Source organism: Siphateles boraxobius, unplaced genomic scaffold (genome assembly GCF_051911475.1).
Source record: "Siphateles boraxobius isolate OS27281-9 unplaced genomic scaffold, OSU_SipBor_1 80, whole genome shotgun sequence".
Taxonomy (NCBI): Eukaryota; Metazoa; Chordata; class Actinopteri; order Cypriniformes; family Leuciscidae; genus Siphateles; species Siphateles boraxobius.
In genome coordinates this window covers 67353-90000 of record NW_027509209.1, presented here as the reverse complement: position 1 = coordinate 90000, position 22648 = coordinate 67353, and the positions used below count along the sequence as shown (strand labels likewise).

The window sequence follows — 22648 nt, the reverse complement described above, 5'->3', positions numbered from 1 at the left end:
TGTCTATCTATCTGTATTTATGTGCTTTATATTGTTATTTATTATTCAGTATTTTATTCTTACAATGAATAAATATACTTATATTTATTTATTACCGTATTTTATTTTTTATATTGAATAAATATTTGTATTACAGTATTTATATTTTAATGTTGTAAATGTACTTACATGTATTAATTACTTCCATTTATTCATTCTTTTTCCCCCTTATATTTACTAAATATGCCTGCATGTATTTATTATAGTACTTACTTTTTACATTTATTAAATCTGCTTATATTTACGTATTACAGCATTTTATTTAATGATATTCGTTTTAAAAAATAAAATCATTCCCACTGCTTGAAGCGTTCCGTTGGAAGCAGCGGCCTCTAGCGGCCAAACTTTCTATTTCACTCAAAAACGAACCGCCTCCCAATAATCACGGCAGTCCTGCTCTGGCGTTCAGAAGATGCGCACCGAACCACCGGGAAACTGCTCAGAAATCAAACAGAGAAACAGGTGCTTCATCTTGCGTGAATCTGTAACATCCAGCGCCCTATAGGAGCCTCCAGCATCCCTCCTCCTCCTCCTCCTCCTCCTCCGCGCACTGGAGATACATACACCTGTTTATTCTCACCTGCAATATGGAGAGCTGGAGCTGGTCGGAATAACCACAGCCTCAGGAATGATCTCTGCTTACTGATTGAGCGCTTTAGTTTTCAGCTTTAGAGATGATGCCCGAGCACCAGAACCATGTTGTCACCACTATCGAGACCATTCCACCAGAGACAGTCACCGCATCACCATCGGTGTTTCAGAGGATGAGGAAAGTGTTGAACAGGTAAGAGAAACTACTGGAGATATTGGATCAGGATATATTTGGGTTTCTCCTTACATGCCAGCAGAAATCAATTCAACTTTGCCATGCTAAGCACATTTATTGAGCTGTTTATTATGTTTATTTGCACCTGGTTTGCTCCTCCATGTTAACATCAGTAAACCGAACCCATGTTCTAGTGGCTGGCTACATTAGAGTTTATAATAGAGCATCCATATGTAATATTGTTTGTGATAGCTGATCCAAATAATATATCTTTATTTTGGTCTATAATCAGCTATAGATAGGTGAAGCAAGTCCTGTTTTTACGTTCTTGAGCAGGGCATGTTTCTTTTGCTCATCATCTTTACTGTTCAGTTGGACAGTGATTTATGAAATATTCTTGTTCTAATGGCAAATACTGTAATTGCTTATTGATTCTTTCATACATATTTCCGATGTTGTTCCTCTGTCTGCATGCTTGCAGTGAGCAGTACAGATTGTGTTTTTGTAAAAGTCAGGATTCACTTCATCACGGCGAGAAAGGCACACTTTGCCTCTTTTGTCTTGAGATGTGTGTGTCCATCAATCACAAGTGCACGCAAACACAGAGGAATTCTCTCTAACGCTTGTTCAATTGTGGCCACAGAAAACCTGGTGTGTTTTTAAACAGAACAAAAGAACAATTTGGCTAAATAAAACTGGTCTGAGCAACTATCTATCTTTAAATCTAAAATCTAATCTTGATGATCGAGTTCTGATGTTGGCAAACTCAGGTTTAGGTTAGGAGGGAACCAATTTCAGAAATTGACTTTCCTCTTCCATTTGATTTTTTTTAATAGTGTTTTATTATTTCCCATCAATACCCATCATGCTAGCACAAATGCTTTGCATTTAAGACTTTGTGAATATGAATATTTATTACAGGCAACTATGGTGTTTGCAGTCTCTTACTTATTAGAATCATATATATATATATTTATTTATTTTTTAAAGTCACTGTTTGGATTTAAATAGGCAAATGCTTACAAGTCTATGATTGGCTCATTATTGCTGTTATTATTGTGTTTCTAGCATGTTATTGGCAACATTTCTTCTAACCCTAATGGATGGAGTGTGTAGCTTTTCATTTCTTAAACAAGCATGCAGGAAGACACATTATGCTCATATTCCAGGATGATATTGACAGTCTTTGGGATGTTTTTCTGTAGACTTTACAGAGTGCTTGACTCTTACATTGTCAATACAAGATCTTGACCAAAAATGTATTCACCTCTTAATGGAGATAACTTATGTGATGTCATTTCAATTAAGAGGTTCATACATTTTCAATGAAGTTAAGGTCTCTGGACTCAGGTGCCAAATCATGTGAGAAAATGATTCTTTATCATCCCTTAAAACTATTCTTTAACAATTTGAGCCTGATGAATCTTGACATTATCATCCTGACCTGGAATATGGCCATGATGTGTTTTCCTGCATGGTTGTTTAAGAAATGAAAAGCTACACAAATAACATTGGAAGACACATAATAATCACATCAATAATGATCCAATAATACACTCTAATGCATTTGACCTATTTGTTTGTATATATATATCAAAATCCCACCCCCCCCCCCCACCATATTTAAAATATTGAGGCATTTTTGGTGGCATTTCTGCATCAAGCCCTGGTTAATTTCCGATTGTAATTTGGACGTTTCACCTTCAAATGTGTCAAAGTGTTCGTCTGACTTGTTCGAGTTTGGGAATTTGCGTGTCTGTGTGTGTGAGGGTATCCGGACGGGAGGGTTCATTGGCTCCAGTTGTGTGTGTGGTTATGCAGAGAGGATGACAGCTGGTAGTCCTAGGTCAGATGAATCATGCGGCCCACTCTTTCTCTGTCTTTGCCATCTGCTGGTCCTTTTTATCCCCACCACTCGCCTTTATTTCCCAGAACAATATCCCAGGAGGTGGAATCTGTGCAAGGCAGATCAGGTTGCACACTGGGTGTTTCTGTGGCCATTGTGAACCTGCCAGAAGTAGAATCTGCTCTTAGGGTGAAAGTAAGGCTGTTCTGACTGAGGAATCTTTAAAACAGTACGATGCATCATTCCACTGTATAGAAATGAACATCTTTAGTGCCAGATCCCTACTGTTATTGCTCATACTCCTAAACATATGCACTAAAATGTACCGTAAAACTTAACCGATACTATTTGTGATACAGATTAGAGTGATGCTTCAAATAAAATGGCTTGTTGAGGTATCTATCTATCTATCTATCTATCTATCTATCTATCTATCTATCTATCTATCTATCTATCTATCTATCTATCTATCTATCTATCTATCTATCTATCTATCTATCTATCTATGAGGCTCTTTTTGCCAGTATGCAACCACATAGCAGTCCGAACACCCTAGCAACCACCTAGCAACACCTCATTAACCACCTCGAACACGTTAGCAACAACCTAGCAATGCCCTTTTAACCAACAGTGCGATATGAAGCTTAATTGGCGCATGAATGGAGGACAGATTCAGATTGCATTAATATCCCTCAAGGTTGTTTTACCCTGGTCGATTGTCTTCCATTTAGATTCAATAACCAGATAAAGGAACAGTTCACTCAAAAATATGAATCCTTTATGCTTTTTGTAGGTCTAGAGCGACTAGTAACTGTTGCATGGTAAGAGCAGCATAATGTTTCTTACATTTTTATAATTCCATGGCATAAAATAACACCCATATTTTTGTGTGAACTTGTATCAAGGGTAAAAGCTGCCATGTTACTGGTTTTCACAGTGTGCAATGGGGTTGCAGAAACAATGTGACATAATAAGATATAAAATATGCAACATCTATTCATTCCCTATGGCATGTTAGGAACAGCATTAAAAAGGAGTTTGTCCTCCATTACCTTCGGTAGAGCTCTTTTCCGTCATCACCTCAAAATGTGTGTGCGTAATGTTCAGCTGAAAAACAAATCCTTTGTTTCAGTGATTAATATTGTGCCAGTCCACAGTGATCTCAATCAAAATGTGTTTTTTTTGGGGGGGGAAGCAGTTCTTTTCTCTGACACATGGACAGTGAGGACAGCTAAGCTAAATCTAATTACATTTAGTCTGTAGAAAAACCCATTTGGTTCACATGACAAGCATTTGCTTAAGATATCTTTCTTGCATTACAGCTAATAATGTTTGCAAATGGATGGAAGTTGTTTAAGGGGGAAATTGATCATGTTTTACAATGGATTATATTTCCCTGAAATTGATCCACCCAGCAGTCCCAGCGAGTTCTGTGACATCTGGAAGGGTTGGGCATCTTGGTAAAATGTTAAGTCAAATGCAGCAGTCGTGCAAAATTTTTAACGCTATTCTTAACTTTTCAATGTTAATAATCCCATAATTGACTCACTCCTCAAGCCATCCAAGGTGTATATGACTTTCTTATTGCAGCCAAAAACCAGTGAAAGGGTGACCTCCGACCCAACCAATGACGTAGCTCCTCTTCTCTTATATCGAAATCCTCCGACATTTTTCTTTAAAAATTCTTGTTTTAGGGTGTGTTCATACTTGCCATGTTTGGTTAGATTAAAACGAACCCTGGTGCGATTGCTCTGTTAGTGCGATTCATTAGAATAAGTGTGAATGTCGAACCCTTGCGCGCACCAAACAAGAGGACCAAGACCGCGGAAAAAATGAACAAACGAACTCTGGTGCCGTTCCAATGAAATATGAATGCAACACGGGCCAAATACACAAACTAAAACGAGACAAGTCGCGTAGTGTGAGAAGATCCGACGACTTTGTGTACTAGTGTGTGTTCAGCATTAGTTCTCCTGAAACAAAGATCATAGACAGCAATGCTTTCTGCTAGTCTACAGCTTCCACATGGTAGGTTACTTGGTGCAGAATGCTTTTTTTAATTAAACAGCCTCTTTGAACCCGATAGATTCTGCTAGTCATACTAGTTTTTCATGTCGTCAGAGTTAAGACGCAATGTAATCCTCAAAGAAAGTGTCTCCTTTTCTTAGCAACCGGGGAGATAATGCATGGAATGTGCATGGGGGGTTGATGTTATTGTTCTGGTGCAGCCAAGCTATTCACATGGCTTCGTGGACTTGCTGGGTCTAACAGCGCAACTTTGTTCCCATTTCCTGTGGCACCATTACTGCTCGCCCGACAGCTGAAATCATGAGAAATGTGAAATGAAATGTGCCATTCATCCCTCTGAGGCAAAGATTCAGATGCCGAAGCCTTGCTACAAATTATCTTTTCAATTTGGATCTTCATAAAAAATCATTCTAAATTATAATTTAGAATAAATTAATCAGATAAGATAGAATCAGATAAGCTCCAAAATTGAATTACAAACAAGACGTTCTATTTGCGAGCTTTGGAAGACAACCATTTCTTATATAGAAATATCAAAATGTTGCTCAAGGCTTAAACTCACTGGTCCAGTATTTCTCCGACGTGAAGAACCCTCTCAGAATAACAGTGCAGCAGATCTGATGATTTCTGCTCTCAGAATGGCTATTCCGGGGCCTTGTTTAATCATGTGGTGGTAATCAGGTCACAGGAACTCACATGGCTTGACTTGGCAAGAGCTGTTAAAATTGAGTTAACATTCAGTCTTCGTTATGAAATTCTCCTGATAATGAGCCTCATAGTTTTGTACGCAGCCCCTTCCTCCATGCACTTTAATGTCTTTATTTCACTTCATGGCAAGGAGGATGAAGTGCTGCATTAAAATTCATTTAGCATGATTCTGTACTGATTATGTTTTCATATATGTGATCATTTACTCCCATTTCTGTCAGGACCACTACCGTCAAATACTATTGACAATTAGCATAGAGTTAGGATTTGCGTATGGTTCTGTTCTGGGCAAGAACTCCCTGCGCATCCATGCAGACTAGAACAGAACCAACATGAATGTATTGCAGATATCATAAATTCAAGATTTTAAAGTACAACATAATTCGAGAATTTATTCTGATTCAAGGTGAACCAGAATGCCATACTGACTGACGAGAGGAGGAGCTGGGGAGGGAGGAGGCTAATTAGCTCTTTAGAAACGCGATATCTGCTGATAATACTAAAGGAGCTTATATATACTTACCTAAAGGATTATTAGGAACACCTGTTCAATTTCTCATTAATGCAAATTTTCTAATCAACCAATCACATGGCAGTTGCTTCAATGCATTTAGGGGTGTGGTCCTGGTCAAGACAATCTCCTGAACATCAAACTGAATGTCAGAATGGGAAAGAAAGGTGATTTAAGCAATTTTGAGCGTGGCATGGTTGTTGGTGCCAGACGGGCCAGTCTGAGTATTTCACAATTTGCTCAGTTACTGGGATTTTCACGCACAACCATTTCTAGGGTTTACAAAGAATGGTGTGAAAAGGGAAAAACATCCAGTATGCGGCAGTCCTGTGGGCTAAAATGCCTTGTTGATGCTAGAGGTCAGAGGAGAATGGGCCGACTGATTCAAGCTGATAGAAGAGCAACTTTGACTGAAATAACCACTCGTTACAACCGAGGTATGCAGCAAAGCATTTGTGAAGCCACAACACGCACAATCTTGAGGCGGATGGGCTGCAACAGCAGAAGAGCCCACCGGGTACCACTCATCTCCACTACAAATAGGAAAAAAAGAGGCTACAATTTGCAAGAGCTCACCAAAATTTGACAGTTGAAGACTGGAAAAATGTGGCCTGGTCTGATGAGTCTCGATTTCTGTTGAGACATTCAGATGGTAGAGTCAGAATTTGGCGTAAACAGAATGAGAACATGGATCCATCATGCCTTGTTACCACTGTGCAGGCTGGTGGTGGTGGTGTAATGGTGTGGGGGATGTTTTCTTGGCACACTTTAGGCCCCTTAGTGCCAATTGGGCATCGTTTAAATGCCACGGCCTACCTGAGCATTGTTTCTGACCATGTCCATCCCTTTATGGCCACCATGTACCCATCCTCTGATGGCTACTTCCAGCAGGATAATGCACCATGTCACAAAGCTCGAATCATTTCAAATTGGTTTCTTGAACATGACAATGAGTTCACTGTACTAAAATGGCCCCCAGAGTCACCAGATCTCAACCAAATAGAGCATCTTTGGGATGTGGTGGAACGGGAGCTTCGTGCCCTGGATGTGCATCCCATCAACTGCAAGATGCTATCCTATCAATATGGGCCAACATTTCTAAAGAATGCTTTCAGCACCTTGTTGAATCAATGCCACGTAGAATTAAGGCAGTTCTGAAGGCGAAAGGGGGTCAAACACAGTATTAGTATGGTGTTCCTAATAATCCTGTAGGTGAGTGTATGTATACAGTGATAGGCGTCGTATTCCTATAGGTAGACATGGATCAGCTGAGATTCACTGATGCGAGCTTGACTAACGTGACCTGCCAGAGCTGACGCTACGCTTAAAGGGCCGTACACACCGGGACGAATATCGGCGCACATTATTCGCCAGCGCTTTTCAACGCGTTTTTTGTGTTCACACCCAAGCGTTTTCGCTGACGATGAGCCGAGTGAACATGCAAATTAATTTCCCGACATTAGATGGCGCTTAATGTAAAACAGAAATACCCCGGAAAGACAATTAAGTGAAATGAAACTCACCATCAAGGCCCATTTGCTCTGCAATACCACTCCATAACAGTTCTCTTTTATCAATATTTTTGTAGTCGCTGTCGTGTTTGTCATACAGTTCCTTATGTTCCGACATCAGCAGCTCTACATTTATCTTGGCTTGCATCTTCCTCGTCTTCTTCCCGGCAGTGTGTAGACGCTACTTTGCGTAAATCATCTTCGCCATAACGTATGTGTGCTCGGCAAGACCGTTTTGTGTTTGAGCGCCCCCAAGTTGTGTTTTACTGTAACTTCGGAAGCTCCAAAATTACGCTTTTACGCGTGGCGTTTTTCGCGTCAGTGTGCACACTCACATTGGCGCCCTTTGTTTAATCACGAGGCGTTAAACATCGGCGAATATCGCACGCGAAATTCGTCCAGGTGTGAACAGGCCTTAATGTTGTTGCAAATCTTTATTATTTTCCTTCTTCCATCGAATTTTTTGTGTGAAATTTTGAATGATGTAGTTATTCTTTTCCATGCTATTATAATGAGGATTGAGGATGTTTAAGCTACAAGAAGGACACAAAAGCACCATAATAGCATCATAAAAGTATCTGCTGTATTCCCAGATTTGTGAAGCCAAATGTTAGGTTCTGAACATACCTAATTTTTTTTGGGATATTTCACAACATAAATCAAAATGTATACAGTGAACACTAATGCATGATCTACAGTGCATCACTTCACTATTTTTTTAGTAGAGATTTTGATATATTTAAAAATGTGAATATGTAATTTTATTTCTGTTATGGCGAAGTATATTGAAAGCTGAATTACCCCAGTCTTCAGTGTGTATATATAAACATTTCATTAAAAAATTTGGGGTCAGTAAAATTAAATAATATTTTTTAAAAATCGAATAAAAAAAAAATGTGCGCAAGGTAAACGTTTCTTAAAATGTTTATTTAAAAGTCTTACAATGCCTTTAATTACATTCCCTTAACATGTAGATACTGAAGAGGGGGTCACTGTAATTTTGTCAAGTAATACATGTTCCTGGATCAATATATTTTGTTGACGCTGGAACAACATTCCTGTCTGTAAATTTAATCCTAGCCATTATCCCTACCCCTTAAACCTAACCCTATCCATAACTTTTCTCTAAAATCAGAGGGAAATGACAGGTGAATAGCACTGATGTAGAAGCACCTAACCCTGGTTGTAAGCCTAGACTTGACAACTGTAAAAACTGTAAACTTGCCCCTCAAATCTGATTGGTTGATTTGAATGTTGTTCCAGGATCAACAAAGATGTTGATCAATGAACATGTTGTACTTGGTGAAATCAAATTCACCTGAAGATCATAGATATTTATGGATTTGTGGGTGGTCTAAAGATAAAAAAAGATCACACTTCAGCTCAGGAGAGTGGAAAATGTCTGAAACTTTTGCCATTTCCAAACTCAGCTGTTGGTTTCTCCAATAAATCTTTTGGAGCGCTGAAGTTACACGTCAGTGTGTGTCAGTGATGAGTGTTAGATGCTTTGCCCAGACATGCGGATCATTCTTGGATCTATTCTGTGTGTAGAGGTGACGGGGAAGCTGGCTTTTGACAATATGCATTCACAATGTGCATTCACAAACCCTGAAGTCGTCAGGCTTTGGATGGCGCCGCGGCTGTTAGCTGCGTGATTGTTTGTCTTCTTTTGTGTGTTAAATCAGTGTTCTGCGACAATTCTCGGATTGTTTTCTCAAGAGACGCGATCTTTAACATTAGGGAAACAACTTCTTTGGATTTACTCCCTTTTTTTTTCATAACACCAGTCGAAATACTGGATTTTCTGGTATTTCGTATATATCTGCACTTTTTCTAGCCACGAAATGCAGACGGCGAGGTAAAAGAGCGTTCTAGGCGCCGCGGACTCCGCTATCCGGAATATTTCTTGCAAATGTGCGTTAAAGGGGTGCTTCAGGATTTTGGACATCGGACCTCATTTACAAGTTAGCCTGGGTGTTATTTATCAGTGGAGACAGTTTTCAAAAATTTTCATGCAGTCCTTCCAGTTGCATAGTTCGGTGCTAGGCTAGCGCGAGTCAACGGTTTCTGCTAGCCTGCCCTTAAAAACAGTTTTACCCACTCCACAGTACACCAAAAGCAAATAAATTATAATGCCAGACTATCGATGTAAATGTCTGTTGAGAGAATAATGTTAGAAATCAAACTACCCTTTCATCGCATTGCAATAGTTATACTTTGTTCCCTGTATTTATTAGCACAGTCTACAGCAGCGGCGGAGTGATATTAAGTTACCTAGGCAACCGAGAGAGCTAGACGTCCCGACTGTAGTGCGCTTCTGTTCTGTTTTTTCTTTTCGGCGCAGTACTACTAACCAGAGCAAAGTAAACTTCCGCCGCTGCTGAGAAACTAGTTCCTGTAAATGTAATGCGATCATTGAGATGCAAGAGTAGTTTGATTTATTCTCACATTATTCTCACAGACATGAGAAATAGTCCTATATAGGTCAAAATATGTCTACTTTTAAACGAAACAATTAGAAATAAATAGTTTGATTACCTAATCCATATAGGCGGCGCGCGTGTTCACTACTGCAGAATGACGAGTCAGCATTGCAATAATCATCTTTGCAGCCAACACACTTAGTAAACACTTGTTCATTAATAAACAATTAAAATATCTCCTATTAAAACATAATCATTAGGCTACTTTTTATATATACTTTTTATCCCGCCCCCCAGTAGCCTATATTAATTAAATTCACATTTATTTGTATAGCATTTTCACAATACTTATCGTTTCAAAGCAGCTTTACAGAAAATGCATGTGTCTAAATTACAATTTAGAGTGATCTGTTATCAGGGGTGACTGTGTGTAATGCATTTAAATTAATTTTCATTCAGTTTCATTGTTAAACAATGCATTAAGTTAAGGCAGAAACAATGAGCTCATTGAAGTAAAGAATACATGTTGTTAAATGATTAGGAAACATAGAAAACTTTAGCATTGGTGGTTTTTTACAGACTCAAAATATGAGTGTAAAAAAGTCAACAAACTGAAAAAATAAAAGTTTTTTTTTAGGTAATGCTATATTTTTAAAACTGGTTTCATAAAATTGGTATCGAAAAAAGAATTGTTAAGGAACCGGTATCGAAGTCAAGGTATCGGTATCGGTATCGAAAATTTTGTTACGATACCAAGCCCTAGTTTTCAGCCAACAACAACAGCCCCCCATCATTGAGGCCCATTCACAATCACTCATCTCAATTAACACCACCCCTGCCATCACAATGGCACTTTCAATCCTGGAAGGGGATGTCAATAGTCTATTCAAGAGACAGAATCCCCGAAAAGCTGATGGTGTCACCCCATCAACTCTGAAGCACTGTGCAGATCAGCTCTCTGCTGTGACTGACATTTTTAACTCCTCACTGGAGACATGCTGTGTTCCAGCCTGCTTGAAATCCTCCACCATCATCCCAGTCCCAAAGAAGTCTAAGATCATTGGACTAAATGATTATAGACCCGTCGCTCTGACCTCAGTAGTTATGAAGTAATTTGAGCGCCTTGTGCTGTACCACCTCAAGTCCATCAATGACCTACTAAAAGACTCACTGCAGTTTGCTTACAGAGCCAACAGGTCTGTAGATGACACGGTCAACGTGGCTCTCCATTTCATCCTCCAACATCTTGACTCCCCTGTAAACCTATGCCAGAATATTATTTGTGGACTTCAGCTCCACATTTAACACCATAATTCCTGATCTTCTCCAAGTCAAGTTCACCCAACTGGGAGTGCCCGAGTCCACATGCAGGTGTACCACAGTCTTCCTGGCCAACAGGAGGCAGCACGTGAGGCTGGAGAAGCACTTGTCGGACCCCCTGGCCATCAGCGCCGGCTCTCCTCAAGGCTGTGTCCTGATCTTTTCCCTGTGTACCAACAGCTGCACTTCCCCTCACCACACTGTCAAGCTTTTAAAGTTTGCAGATGACACCACCCTCATTGGACTTATCTCTGATGGAGATGAGTCCGCCTACAGGGAGGAGATTGATCATCTGGTGCCGGTTTCACAAAGCTATTTTAGACCACTCTGTAGTGTTAGACAAGTCTAAAATCTGCTCATAGACTAGTCTAATGTTTCACAAAAATAAAGACTGACTTAATTAAGACCAAAAAAATTAGACACCTTACCACAGGCTAACCCAGGTCTAAGACTCTGTTACCTTGTCAACCAGCAGTAACAATCAGTTACATTACAAACAGCTGAAAGAAAAGGCAAAATGTTCATAATTTTTTTGGTTTTCTGACGGCGTTATGGAGAGAGCTATGAGGAGGGAAAGGGTTTTTAGGGCAGTAACCTACTGGAAATATATAATAATGAGGACTTTTCTTTTCTGTACGTCTTTAACGATTAATGCTGTTAACTGTCGTACAGTAGCAATCTTTTTCCAAATTAAACATTTCTTCTTGCTACTACATTCTCCGCTAAATTCCCCAAATAAAATATCCTTGTAAATGTTATACTCCTCCAACACACACATATTTTCCGCTGGGGTAAACTGCACTGACCGGCTGGATGCGCTTACTCGATCAGCCATGTTTTTTGTTTTGAAAAGTCTCTTATTTTACCCAGAATGCATTGCAGTGTAGTCCTACTTAAGATAGTCAGAGTCTTAAGTGCTTTGTGCAACGGTCTGATTTAGATGTCGATCTGAAGTCTGACTATCTACTATATCTAAGCCATAGTCAAAGTCTATCTTTGTGAAACCGGCCCCCAGTGGGAGCTGAACATCACCTCTCTCACAAAGAAAGCACAACAGAGGATGTAGTAGATAGTCAGACTTCAGATCGACATCTAAATCAGACCGTTGCACAAATCACTTGAGACTCTGACTATCTTAAGTAGGACTACACTGCAATGCATTCTGGGTAAAATAAGACATTTTTCAAAACAAAAAACATGGCGGATCGAGTAGCGCATTCAACCGCTCAGTGCAGTTTACCCCAGCGGAAAACATGTGTGTGTTGGAGGAGTTTAACAGTTACAAGGACATTTTACTTGGGAAATTTAGCAGAGAATGTAGTAACAGAAGAAATGTTTAATTTGGAAAAAGATTGACAGTTAACAGCGTTAATCCGACCGTTGAGCGGAGCGTTAAAGATGTACAGAAAAGATACAAAAACATGGTTCAAGATGCCAAAAAAGAAATATTTAATAGGAAATATCCTAAAAACCCTTTCCCTCTTCATAGCTCTCTCCATAACGCCGTCAACAAACCACAAATTATGAGCATTTTCCCTTTTCTTTCGGCTGTTTGTAATGTAACTGATTGTTACTGCTGGTTGCCAAGGTAACAGAGTCTTAGACCTGGGTTAGCCTGGGTTAAGGTGTCTAATTTATTTTGGTCTGAATTAAGTCAGTCTTTATTTTTGTAAAACAGTCTAACTTGCATTAGACTAGTCTATGAGCAAATGTTAGACTTGTCTAACAGTATAGAGCGGTCTAAAATAGCTTTCTGAAACCGGCAGCCACTGTCAAGGACAAGGGCAGGCTGCAACGCATCATCCAGTCATTGGCTGCAATCTCTATGCGCCTTACACACCTCCGGGTCGCTGAGGCGAGCAGCAAAGATCGAGGCTGATCCCTCTCACCCTGGAAATGGACTATTCAGAACTCTCCCCTCTGGCAGAAGGTCGAGGTCTATCAGGACCAAAACCTCGCGCCACAAGAACAGCTTCTTCCCTACAGCTGTAGGCCTCAGGAACCAACCAGACTATAGCCTGCTCCCCGCACTCACACAGAACCCTCACTAGATAACTGCACCTTACATATTTTTACATCTCAAAATTCAGGCCAGTTGATAATACCTAGAATTGTCCGGGAAGCAGACACAGTCTGTCAGTTCAAATCTAGACTAAAAACACATCTCTTTGACCTAGCATTCACATAACACTCTATAGACTTCTATAATTCAATGTTAGGCTGCATAGTTTAGATCAGCCGGAACCGGGAACACTTCCCATAAATCCTGATGTACTTTGTACATCATAAGAAGGATGGTGTCTACCCTAATATTAGTCTCTCTGTATATCCCGAGGTTTACCGCAGTCCGCCGGATCCAGGCCGTATCCGGATCTGATGAAGGACCTGCGCCTGGACACGACGACAACGCAGTCCTGAAGTGTCCCTAGTCTCTCTGTGAAGGCCTCCTTCCCTTTACCACTGTACTGATAAAACATTGTCGGGATAATCCCGGTTTACGTGGCTATGCGGACGCGATAAAAAAATATAATTCTCAGAGCCACCAAGCACTGTTTTATGCAAATGAGCGCCCGGATCGCATTAAAGAATTTTCGGTTAGAACGGTGTCGTGTTAGCGGCCGCTAAGTTAATAACTAATGATCGTTGCGACGGAAGTGAATCAATCAAAACTAACTTTATCTGGACAATAACTTTATTCTAGATCTGCTGTAAAGCCAAAACAATCTCTGTTACTTTAATTTCCTATTATCTCTGTAAAGCTGCTTTGAAACAGTCCATATTGTTAAAAGCGCTGTATAAATGAAGGTGACTTGACTTGACTTGACATCTCTTTAGTAATTTATCGTAGGTATTGTTTGTATTGTTTACAACTTATGTACAAATCGTTGCACTAATGGGCCAGAACAAATTCCTTGTTTGTTGTAAACTTACTTGGCATTAAAGCTTTCTGATTCTGATATGGCCAAATAGAAGATAACCAAAAAAAGAAAAACAAAGATTTTCCCTCAATTAATTGCCCCCTCACAGCATTGCAGCAAAGTCAAATATCATCATTCACTTGACGTCTGATTCCCTCCAGTGAAACGTGATTAATCGAGGTGAATGGAGTGAATTCAGGAGTGACGCCCTTTCAGTCTGCCGGTGAATGAAGGACGGCCAGGATTCAATTTGTCTCCGCATGGGCCACTGGGAAAGCAGTGCTTTGATAGGGAGGAAGGAGAATCTTAGTGTGCTTCATCTTGAAAATTACACTCATATTCCCCATCTCAAAAAACAATTTTGTAGTAAAAACAAAATTTCCATTTTTTACCCTCTTTCTGACTGTTTTTGCCACTGTACGCTATAGTTTAAAAGTTTAGGGTCAGTCATTTTTTTAAATAAATAAATTAATACTTTTATTTAATGATGCTCGATATATCGGCCACCCGGTATTGGCCGATATATGTTAATTTTTTAATGTTATCGTTATCAGACCGATAAGATAATTTGGCTGATATCCTAAAGCCGATAAATAATGGATTATTACCTTCAGCTGAGACACTTCTGATGCGCACTGTTCAACATGATGGTTTTGGATTGCTTGAAATATGATTGAAATCACTTCAAAAAGGAAAATATGGTTAAGCGCAGTGCAAATCTATCATATAAGCTATTTAAAATTATAATGAGAACATTATAATTGTGTGCTTGGGTTATGGATTTTAATGGTCAGACTTTTGTTTTTGTAATCAGGCTCTTGAAAATTATAAAAAAAACTTGGATTTAGATTTTTCAACCAATATATCGGTTATCGGCTTTCAAATACAAAGAATTATCGGTTATCGGTAACGGATTTTTTTTTTATATCGATATATCCCTACTTTTATTCACCAAGGATGCATTAAAATGATCAGAAGTGACTGAATTATAACATTACACGAATTTCTATTTCAAATAAATGTTGTTCTTTTGAACTTTCTATGCATGAATGATTTCTGAAAAATGATGCATCACGTTTTCCACAAAAATATAAAGCAGCACAACTGTTTTCAACATTGATAATGATAAAATGTTTCTTGAGCATCAAATCAGCATATTAGAATGATTTTTGAAGGATCATGTGACTGATAACTGGAGTAATGAGACTGAAAATTCAGCTTTGCATCACAGGAACACATTTTCACAATATGTTCTTGCTGTATTTTTGATCAAATAAATGCAGCCTTGAGCATAAGAGACTTCTCTCAAAAACAATTAAAATAACCCAACCCAAATTTTTAAATGGTAGTGTACCTTTAATAGTTCTATGTATATGGCCTTTGTTGTGAGTGACAGACCTCTTTGCCAGTTAAATTAGTGAACACAGGGCTCATGGATTTTGCTGGTTAAAAAGGCCCCGTTAGCTCTTTTAGTTTTCTGTGGCATATCTACTAAAAAGGAGGGAAAAATGTGAATTTTTCACATGGGTATTTTCATAAGGGGTCAGTGACAGAGCTGCCGCATCTGTACGCGTCCTGTCAGTTTTAAAAGCTGGTCATAATCTACACTGACAGCCACTTTTCTTCACTGTGACTCGAGTGGTACAAAAAGCTTGAATGTTTGTCATGCAACACTTCCTTCTACTAGAAACCACTTGAACTGTCCTGTCTGGTGACTTGAGTTATTTCAGTGCACTGGAGCTGCATTTTTATGGTGGAGTCTGATACTTAGAGGGGAAATTCTTGGTAAAATTGTGCACCTAAAATTTTACTTTGAAAAAGATCAAGGGATATTTGATTCTTCATTATATGTCTTCTTTAATGCAAATAAAACTTCAGTGTACTATAGCTTAAAGGTAGAGTTCACCCTAAAATTAACATTAAGTCATCATTTACTCACTCTGGTGTTGTTGTAAGGCTTTATAAACCACAAAAAAAGAAGTTTTTTTTCATGTCGCGTTTTTGTTGATCATGATTTCTCACAACTTGTGTGTATTTTCTGGGCGCTAACGAACTAGCACGTCGTATAGCCGTGCACAGATCAGGATTTTCATTAAATAATACATCAAATTTCATACTGTATCAGAACACTTAGAATAGATGGCATGCGTAACGTGGGATCTTACTGTGATACTTTCGTTCCTTTTAAAAAAGCTATTCATGATCACGAGGGGTCATTTTTTTCTCTAAAAAAATATAATTTTTTTTTATTTTGTGGTCCATAAAAGTAAGAAGGGCATACGGAGTTAGAGCAACACCAGGGTGAGTACATGATGACTTAATTTTCATTTTAGGTTGAATTATCCCATTATCTTTCAGAACTGACAACTCCCCAAGACCACTTATTGAAATGGCATTAGAATTAGCCCATAATCGCTCACATGTCAGTGATTACTGTCTGGTCTGATTTTAGCAGTTTGTGTAGCACATTTTTAGCACAGATTGTTTTGTGAACCTTTTGTGCATTGACCTCTTAATGGTACATACACCTGTTATGGTTTTTGGAATGATTGCCTATTATATATTTTTTACATTCACTGTTTGAGGATGAACACCTTGATTATAGCCTTGAGTTTTCTTCCGGGAAAGTACGTCGCAATATTCCTCATTTAAATAATTCCCGTTAAGGGCACCTAAAAAACGTGTGAGGCCTGGTTGAGTTGCGTTAGTAGTGTGTTGAAACTCGCAGTTATGGTAAGGGGCATGACTTTTCCGACACACACTCGAAGAAGTGACCAATCACAACACCCTGGTCCAACCGACCAATCAGAGCACATTGCACTCTGTGTCCAGAATTTATTTATTTTTATTTATAAAAACTAGTTCTCTACGGTAATTTCAAGCTTGAATAGCAGAGCCTCAGAAACTACACCTCTAAAAGATTAAAGAGGGAAGGAAAGACTCAGCGATTTATAATGTTTTAGGGGTTAATTAAAGGGTTGGATTGTCCCTGTTTGTCTTGACACAAGGATTTCATGTTCATTTCCTGCTGCTTAAATGTAACACAGTCTCCATTTCCTGTCCCCTAGTGTCCAATAAACAGACATTATGACAAAGACATTTCAGTGCCATTAGTCAATATCTGCCACGGATAAAATCTAAGTGTCAGATGGCTCACTGTCATTGCAATAACCAATAAGGCATCTGTAAAATCATATTCTGAGTGGTGTACTGATACTAATGTGTTAATGCCCAGCTGTGATTATGTTTCTTTAACTACATGTACTTTTAAGTCCCAGGTTTGATTTTTTTTTTTAGATTATAAATTTTTTTGACCCTTGTTCCAGACACAGACTTTCAATCTTAATATAGGAAAATAAATCATATTCAACATTTTGTAGATTTTTAAAAATATTTTATAAATACAAATTGTGACAAAATTTTTATAATTATTTATATGATTTGTGTTCATTGTGTGGAAATGATTTATATGATTTTTTTGTAAGGGTAAATATCACTTGTGAATTGATATATTGTGCATCATTTCCAATCAGACAGTAATTTTGTCATATTATGCTTTAAATTATTACTTTGAAAAGTATTAAAATTTGATCAAATTGTGTTTTAGCATACATATAATGCTAGCTATTAGCAAGGCAAAAGAGTTGGCCATTTTATTTCAAAAATATTTAAAATATAATCTCCACCACAATATGAACATAATATGAATTTGATACATTTGAGATATGGTGGAAATTATGTATGTATGTCCACATTTACACACTGCAAGTGGACAAATGACAAAAGCTTTTTTAATGTATGAGAAGATTTATTTTCTAACAGGCCAAAAGTGGCCATAGTTGCAGAAACACCCATGCATAGACTGATATATTGGATGAGAAAATGCCAGAAACATTTGAGCATTTCTGTCAGCTTTAAAAACACTCCGTCAAGTCCAGTCTGCCAGGAAATTCTGCGATCAGAGTTAAAGGTCATCACAGAGAGGATGTGTGGCTGAAGATGGCAGATGTCCAATTTTCCGGCCCGGTTCGCCCATTTAGCGGTGTCTTCATGACTGCCAAGGAGTGATGTAAGGCGAGGAGCATCCGCACATAATCAAGGCATTGATCGCACTGGGGCTGTTTGAACATTTCCTCCACACCTCCAGTGGTCATGCAGACTAGACCATCACACTGAAGAACAGAAAATGCTTTTCAGCTCCATCTTTTTAATGTCAGATTGAAGCCGATAGACTGTGTTATTCTGACAAATTACAGGATTTTTTAATAAAATCCTTAGGTCTATTTAATGCCCTTGATTTTTCTGTATATTTTAAAAATATATACTGTATGCAACGCTGTATATAATAAAGAATTAAGTGTTAAAAGCTGAAGTATTTTTTGCATGCTAGTGTATTAATCTCACTATTTATACATGATATATGCATATTGGGCACAGAATGTAAATTTTCTGTATGCATAGAGCTGTCGGATGGCAAATCGTGCAGTATAACCAAGAACTGCACATAATAATATATCCCACAATGCAATGTGCTTAAACTCCCATTCCCAGTGCAACAAATGAACCAGAAAATTAAAACGCCAACAGCTTTATTTTGACTCATTTGACTGCCAAAAAAGACATTTTAAATTGATTTACAAATACACTTTATTTGGGAAGTAATTTGGCATGTTGTCAAAACATAGCGTAATATTATATTTAAATATATATTTATTATTTCATACATTTAAATGTTATTATAAATAGGTAACACTTCAATAAGGTCTCATTTGTTAACATTAGTTGCATTAACATGAACTAACAATGAGCAATACATTATTTATTAATTTTGTTAATGTTAGTTAATAAAAATAAAGTTGTACATTTTGTCCTTGTTAGTTCACAGTGCAATAACTAATTAGCAATACAACTTTTGGATTTTCACAATGTATCAGTGAATGTCTCAACAAGTGTCTTGTTTCTCGGGTTAACTAGTTCTCACATGCTTACATCACTTATATCATGTCATGCACTGAAAGACCTGAGGAACTTCTCATACTGCTCTTTGTCATTTTTTGATTCTGTATTCTGATGTTTACTCTCAGCCCTGAGAGTTTTCCCAAGATGCACTTGGCATGCGCAGACACCTTTTAGCATGCAGGGTGAGCGCTCCAGACTCTGCTAGCCGCGTCCCAGCAGAGCAGCAAAGCTAAGCTAAGCTAAGCAGAGCAGGGCCGTGATCGTGGCTTCATCTCTGGGCAGAAGCGTTGACTTGTGGGAACTCATTAGCCCACCTGGCAAACCTTAAACTACATTATTATTCTTCTGTGGTTTTCTCCTTATCCCTGACGCCTCTGATGGAATGGGTCCATATACTCCCATCACTGGTTAATGTGGTTTAGGCTTGACTAACTGGGTCAGGCTTCAGGAGCCACAGCTAAAGACCTTCATCTGTTCTCAGGAGTAAATGTGAAACAGTCCCTGAAGGCACAGATTAAGAGAATAACACTGAAACCTAGAAAGCTGGGAAAAAGAGAAGAAAAGGGCTGAAGAGAAAGTAAGAGGGAAGATTAAAGAAAACATGTAATGATGTTCAGAACAAAACCTTTTCTGCAGTTCGAGGTTTATTGTGCTTCGATCCGTCTTCAAATTTGGCATATTATAGTTTGTAGTGACAAATTGCTTGCATTTGTTTGGCTAAAAGTGTATTTTAAATGATTAAATATATATATATTACCATTCATTGGGATTTGACTGGCTCAGAACGAGGGGAACAGGCTATAAAAGGACTGGTTACTGCTTGATTATGTGAGCAGAAAGTTAGAGTTTGAGAAAATATATTTAAATGAAATATTATGACTGTATTATAGAATAATGTGCATCATTATTTTTCATTAATCAGGTTAGAGACCAGAGACATTTATCAATAAATGTAATGCGGCCCAAACATTGTGTGTGCGTGCGTGCGTGCGTGTGTGCGTGTGTGTGTGTGTGTGTGTGTGTGTGTGTGTGTGTGTGTGTGTGTGTGTTCATCCTGCCTGTCTGTACCCGTTGGAAATCTAGTTATAGTAAAAGTTTGTCTTGGAACTTTTTGCCTTCTTCTTCTTCTTCTTCTTCTTCTTCTTCTTCTTCTTCTTCTTCTTCTTCTTCTGCCTGCACCACACCGTGACACATACATTTCCAGAACAGAAATCTCAACATTTGATAAAGCTTGTTTCATTTTCTTGACATATTACAGTAAGGTTTTTACAGAGGGGATTTTGGATATCTCCATAAATCAGAAATGATTGTCAACAGCCAGACCAATTCACCATGTTATTAAGAAAAAAATGTTATACAAATGTTATAAAATTATATATCATATTTTCATAATAAATGTTTGAATATTAATTCTGTCAAAACCTTCAGAATAAACCAGTAAAGTAGAGGTTTGTTGCTCAGTGCATGAGAAATAACTCATTTTGTGGAAACAGCCATTAAAAATATGTATTGTTTGAAATATACAAATGCAAATATAAAGTGTAATATAATAAACACTTAAATGTGTATTTTGGATATTTTCTTTATACTAGTCTGAAAGAAGACATGTTTAATACTGTAAAATACTGTAGCCCATATCCCAATAATTTTTTTTTAAATCTGTGCATGAAATAAACAAACAAAAACCAAACATCTGTTTTGTCTGTAGTGTCTGGCATTAATATGTATAGAGGTGACTATAACTATAAGCCATTCTTTGGTTGATTTGCCTATTGAATTTAGGCTGAATTTCAATTTGACTAATAGTGGGAAACCTGTTTGAAAACAGTTATTATTTTTGCAGTTCCACTTGGCAATGCAAAGCGCAGAATTTCACACTTGACCTTTAAAGAACGAAATTGTTAAATGAAGCGTAACAAGTGAGCGCGGCGTTCGCCCCTCACCCTCTCAGGCTTGTTCCGCTTCGACATGAATAGACGTGTTTGTGAGGAAGCGATCCTGTGAAATATCAGCCTTCTCCTTGTGGGGTCATGAATGTGGGAACAAAGAGAGATTCTGTGTATGTGAGGAAGGGGATGTCATCGCACATAAGACCCCATCAGTTATGCACATTTTTAGGCTGGAGAACATTCAGGGATCCAAAACTCACGCTATTGGTTGAATGGTTTATAATTGACTTTGCATATTAAGATGGGATAGGAAAAACATATGCATTATACCTTTAAAAATTGAGGTTATTGATGCAGTTATGTGTATATGTATAAAAATATACAGTATATTAATTATATAAATTGCTATTATCTTAAAAACATTCATTTTATTAACATTGATTGGAGATCATCAAATACGTCATGATTTGCATAAATCAAAGCAGTGTTAGCTGCTATATTTCACCTATAGAAATGCAGTTTCCCTGATGTGTGCCGTTGTGGACTTGTGCGTGTTGTAGCCGCTGAAGGAAATGCTTGTGTTTGGATTAAATATGCAACTGTTGTAGCAGGTATAGAGAGATGAAGGTCTCCGCCAGCAGAGACGCCTTTTCATATCTGACAGCTCAGTGCCAGATAAGGATTCATGGGATATTGAAGGACTGCAGGGTTTGTTTTAGGCTCAAAGCCGGTGTGTTTGGCCTGACAACTGTGTGTTTATCATGCATGGAGTCACTGATCATGGATGTATCCTTTGCCTTGAAATGTAACTTCTTGTTTGATGAAAGTGTTGGTTGCTGGCAGATTTCTTTGCTGGAAGACAGATTTAATGGAGCTTTTTTTCCTACCTCATAAATTTACTGCCTTCTTAGGGGAATGATGTATGTGTTAACTCGCAGGTTTTCAAAGGTTCTGCTAACTTGGAGCAAGTATAATAAATTGTACACATCCTATCAGGAGTTTTTATTAGAGACATTTTCTTGTGTATAGTTGCAAATTCAGTTATTTTGACAAAATGCCAAGGGCTGTGCACCTCTCAGCATGCGTTCCCTGCTTTCTGCTTCATCTTCAATAGCGCTCCCGCTAGACCGGAGAACTGCCGGTCGATCCTCCGCTGGATGATGCCCCTTTGGAGATGGGAAAGTGGCTGCACTCCAAAGCCTACAGAGATTTTGAAGAATGATTATACCTGGACTGCTGGATGACCTGCGGCCATATAATTCCCATCTGAGCTGACGCAACTCCAGCTTCACCGCCCGTGCTCTGGCTTTTTCATTTGTTGGTGTTTTTGATAAATAATGCAACCTCACCTATCAGCATCAGAAGTCTGCAAGGCTTTCTTAGAAGAATTGAGCTGCAAGGCCAGTTAAATAGGCTTCTGTCCTGTGGCCTGCTTGATTGTGCTGGGTGTTCAATACAGATAAAGTGTTTTTTAATGTTAGAAATCTTCTTCTATGCCGGTTTGCCAGATGACTAGTGCTGCTAGTCGCACAAAAATGACAGAAACCTATTGTAGCGCTACTGTAGTTATCGACTGGACTACTTTTATAAATATGTACATTTGTTTTAATCATTGCTTTTTTAAATGAATTGTTCTCTGTAAGTGATGAGCTAACTTAACTTAAAAAAGTAAGGAAACCCGTTGCCTTAAAGGTGCAGTGTGTAATATTTCTGAGGATCTATTGTCAGAA

The 22648-nt window shown here is 38.4% G+C and overlaps 1 protein-coding gene across 1 annotated transcript in view; it reads left to right on the top strand.

Moving 5' to 3' along the window:
* The first annotated feature begins 431 nt into the window (after positions 1-431).
* LOC143730723 (solute carrier family 35 member F1-like) overlaps positions 432-22648 on the top strand; it is an 81408-nt gene continuing 59191 nt past the window's right edge. Inside the window, exon 1 of the mRNA XM_077221258.1 lies at positions 432-823. Coding sequence (XP_077077373.1) covers positions 714-823 — 110 coding nt within the window. The 5' untranslated portion in view covers positions 432-713. The remainder of the gene's footprint in view (positions 824-22648) is intronic.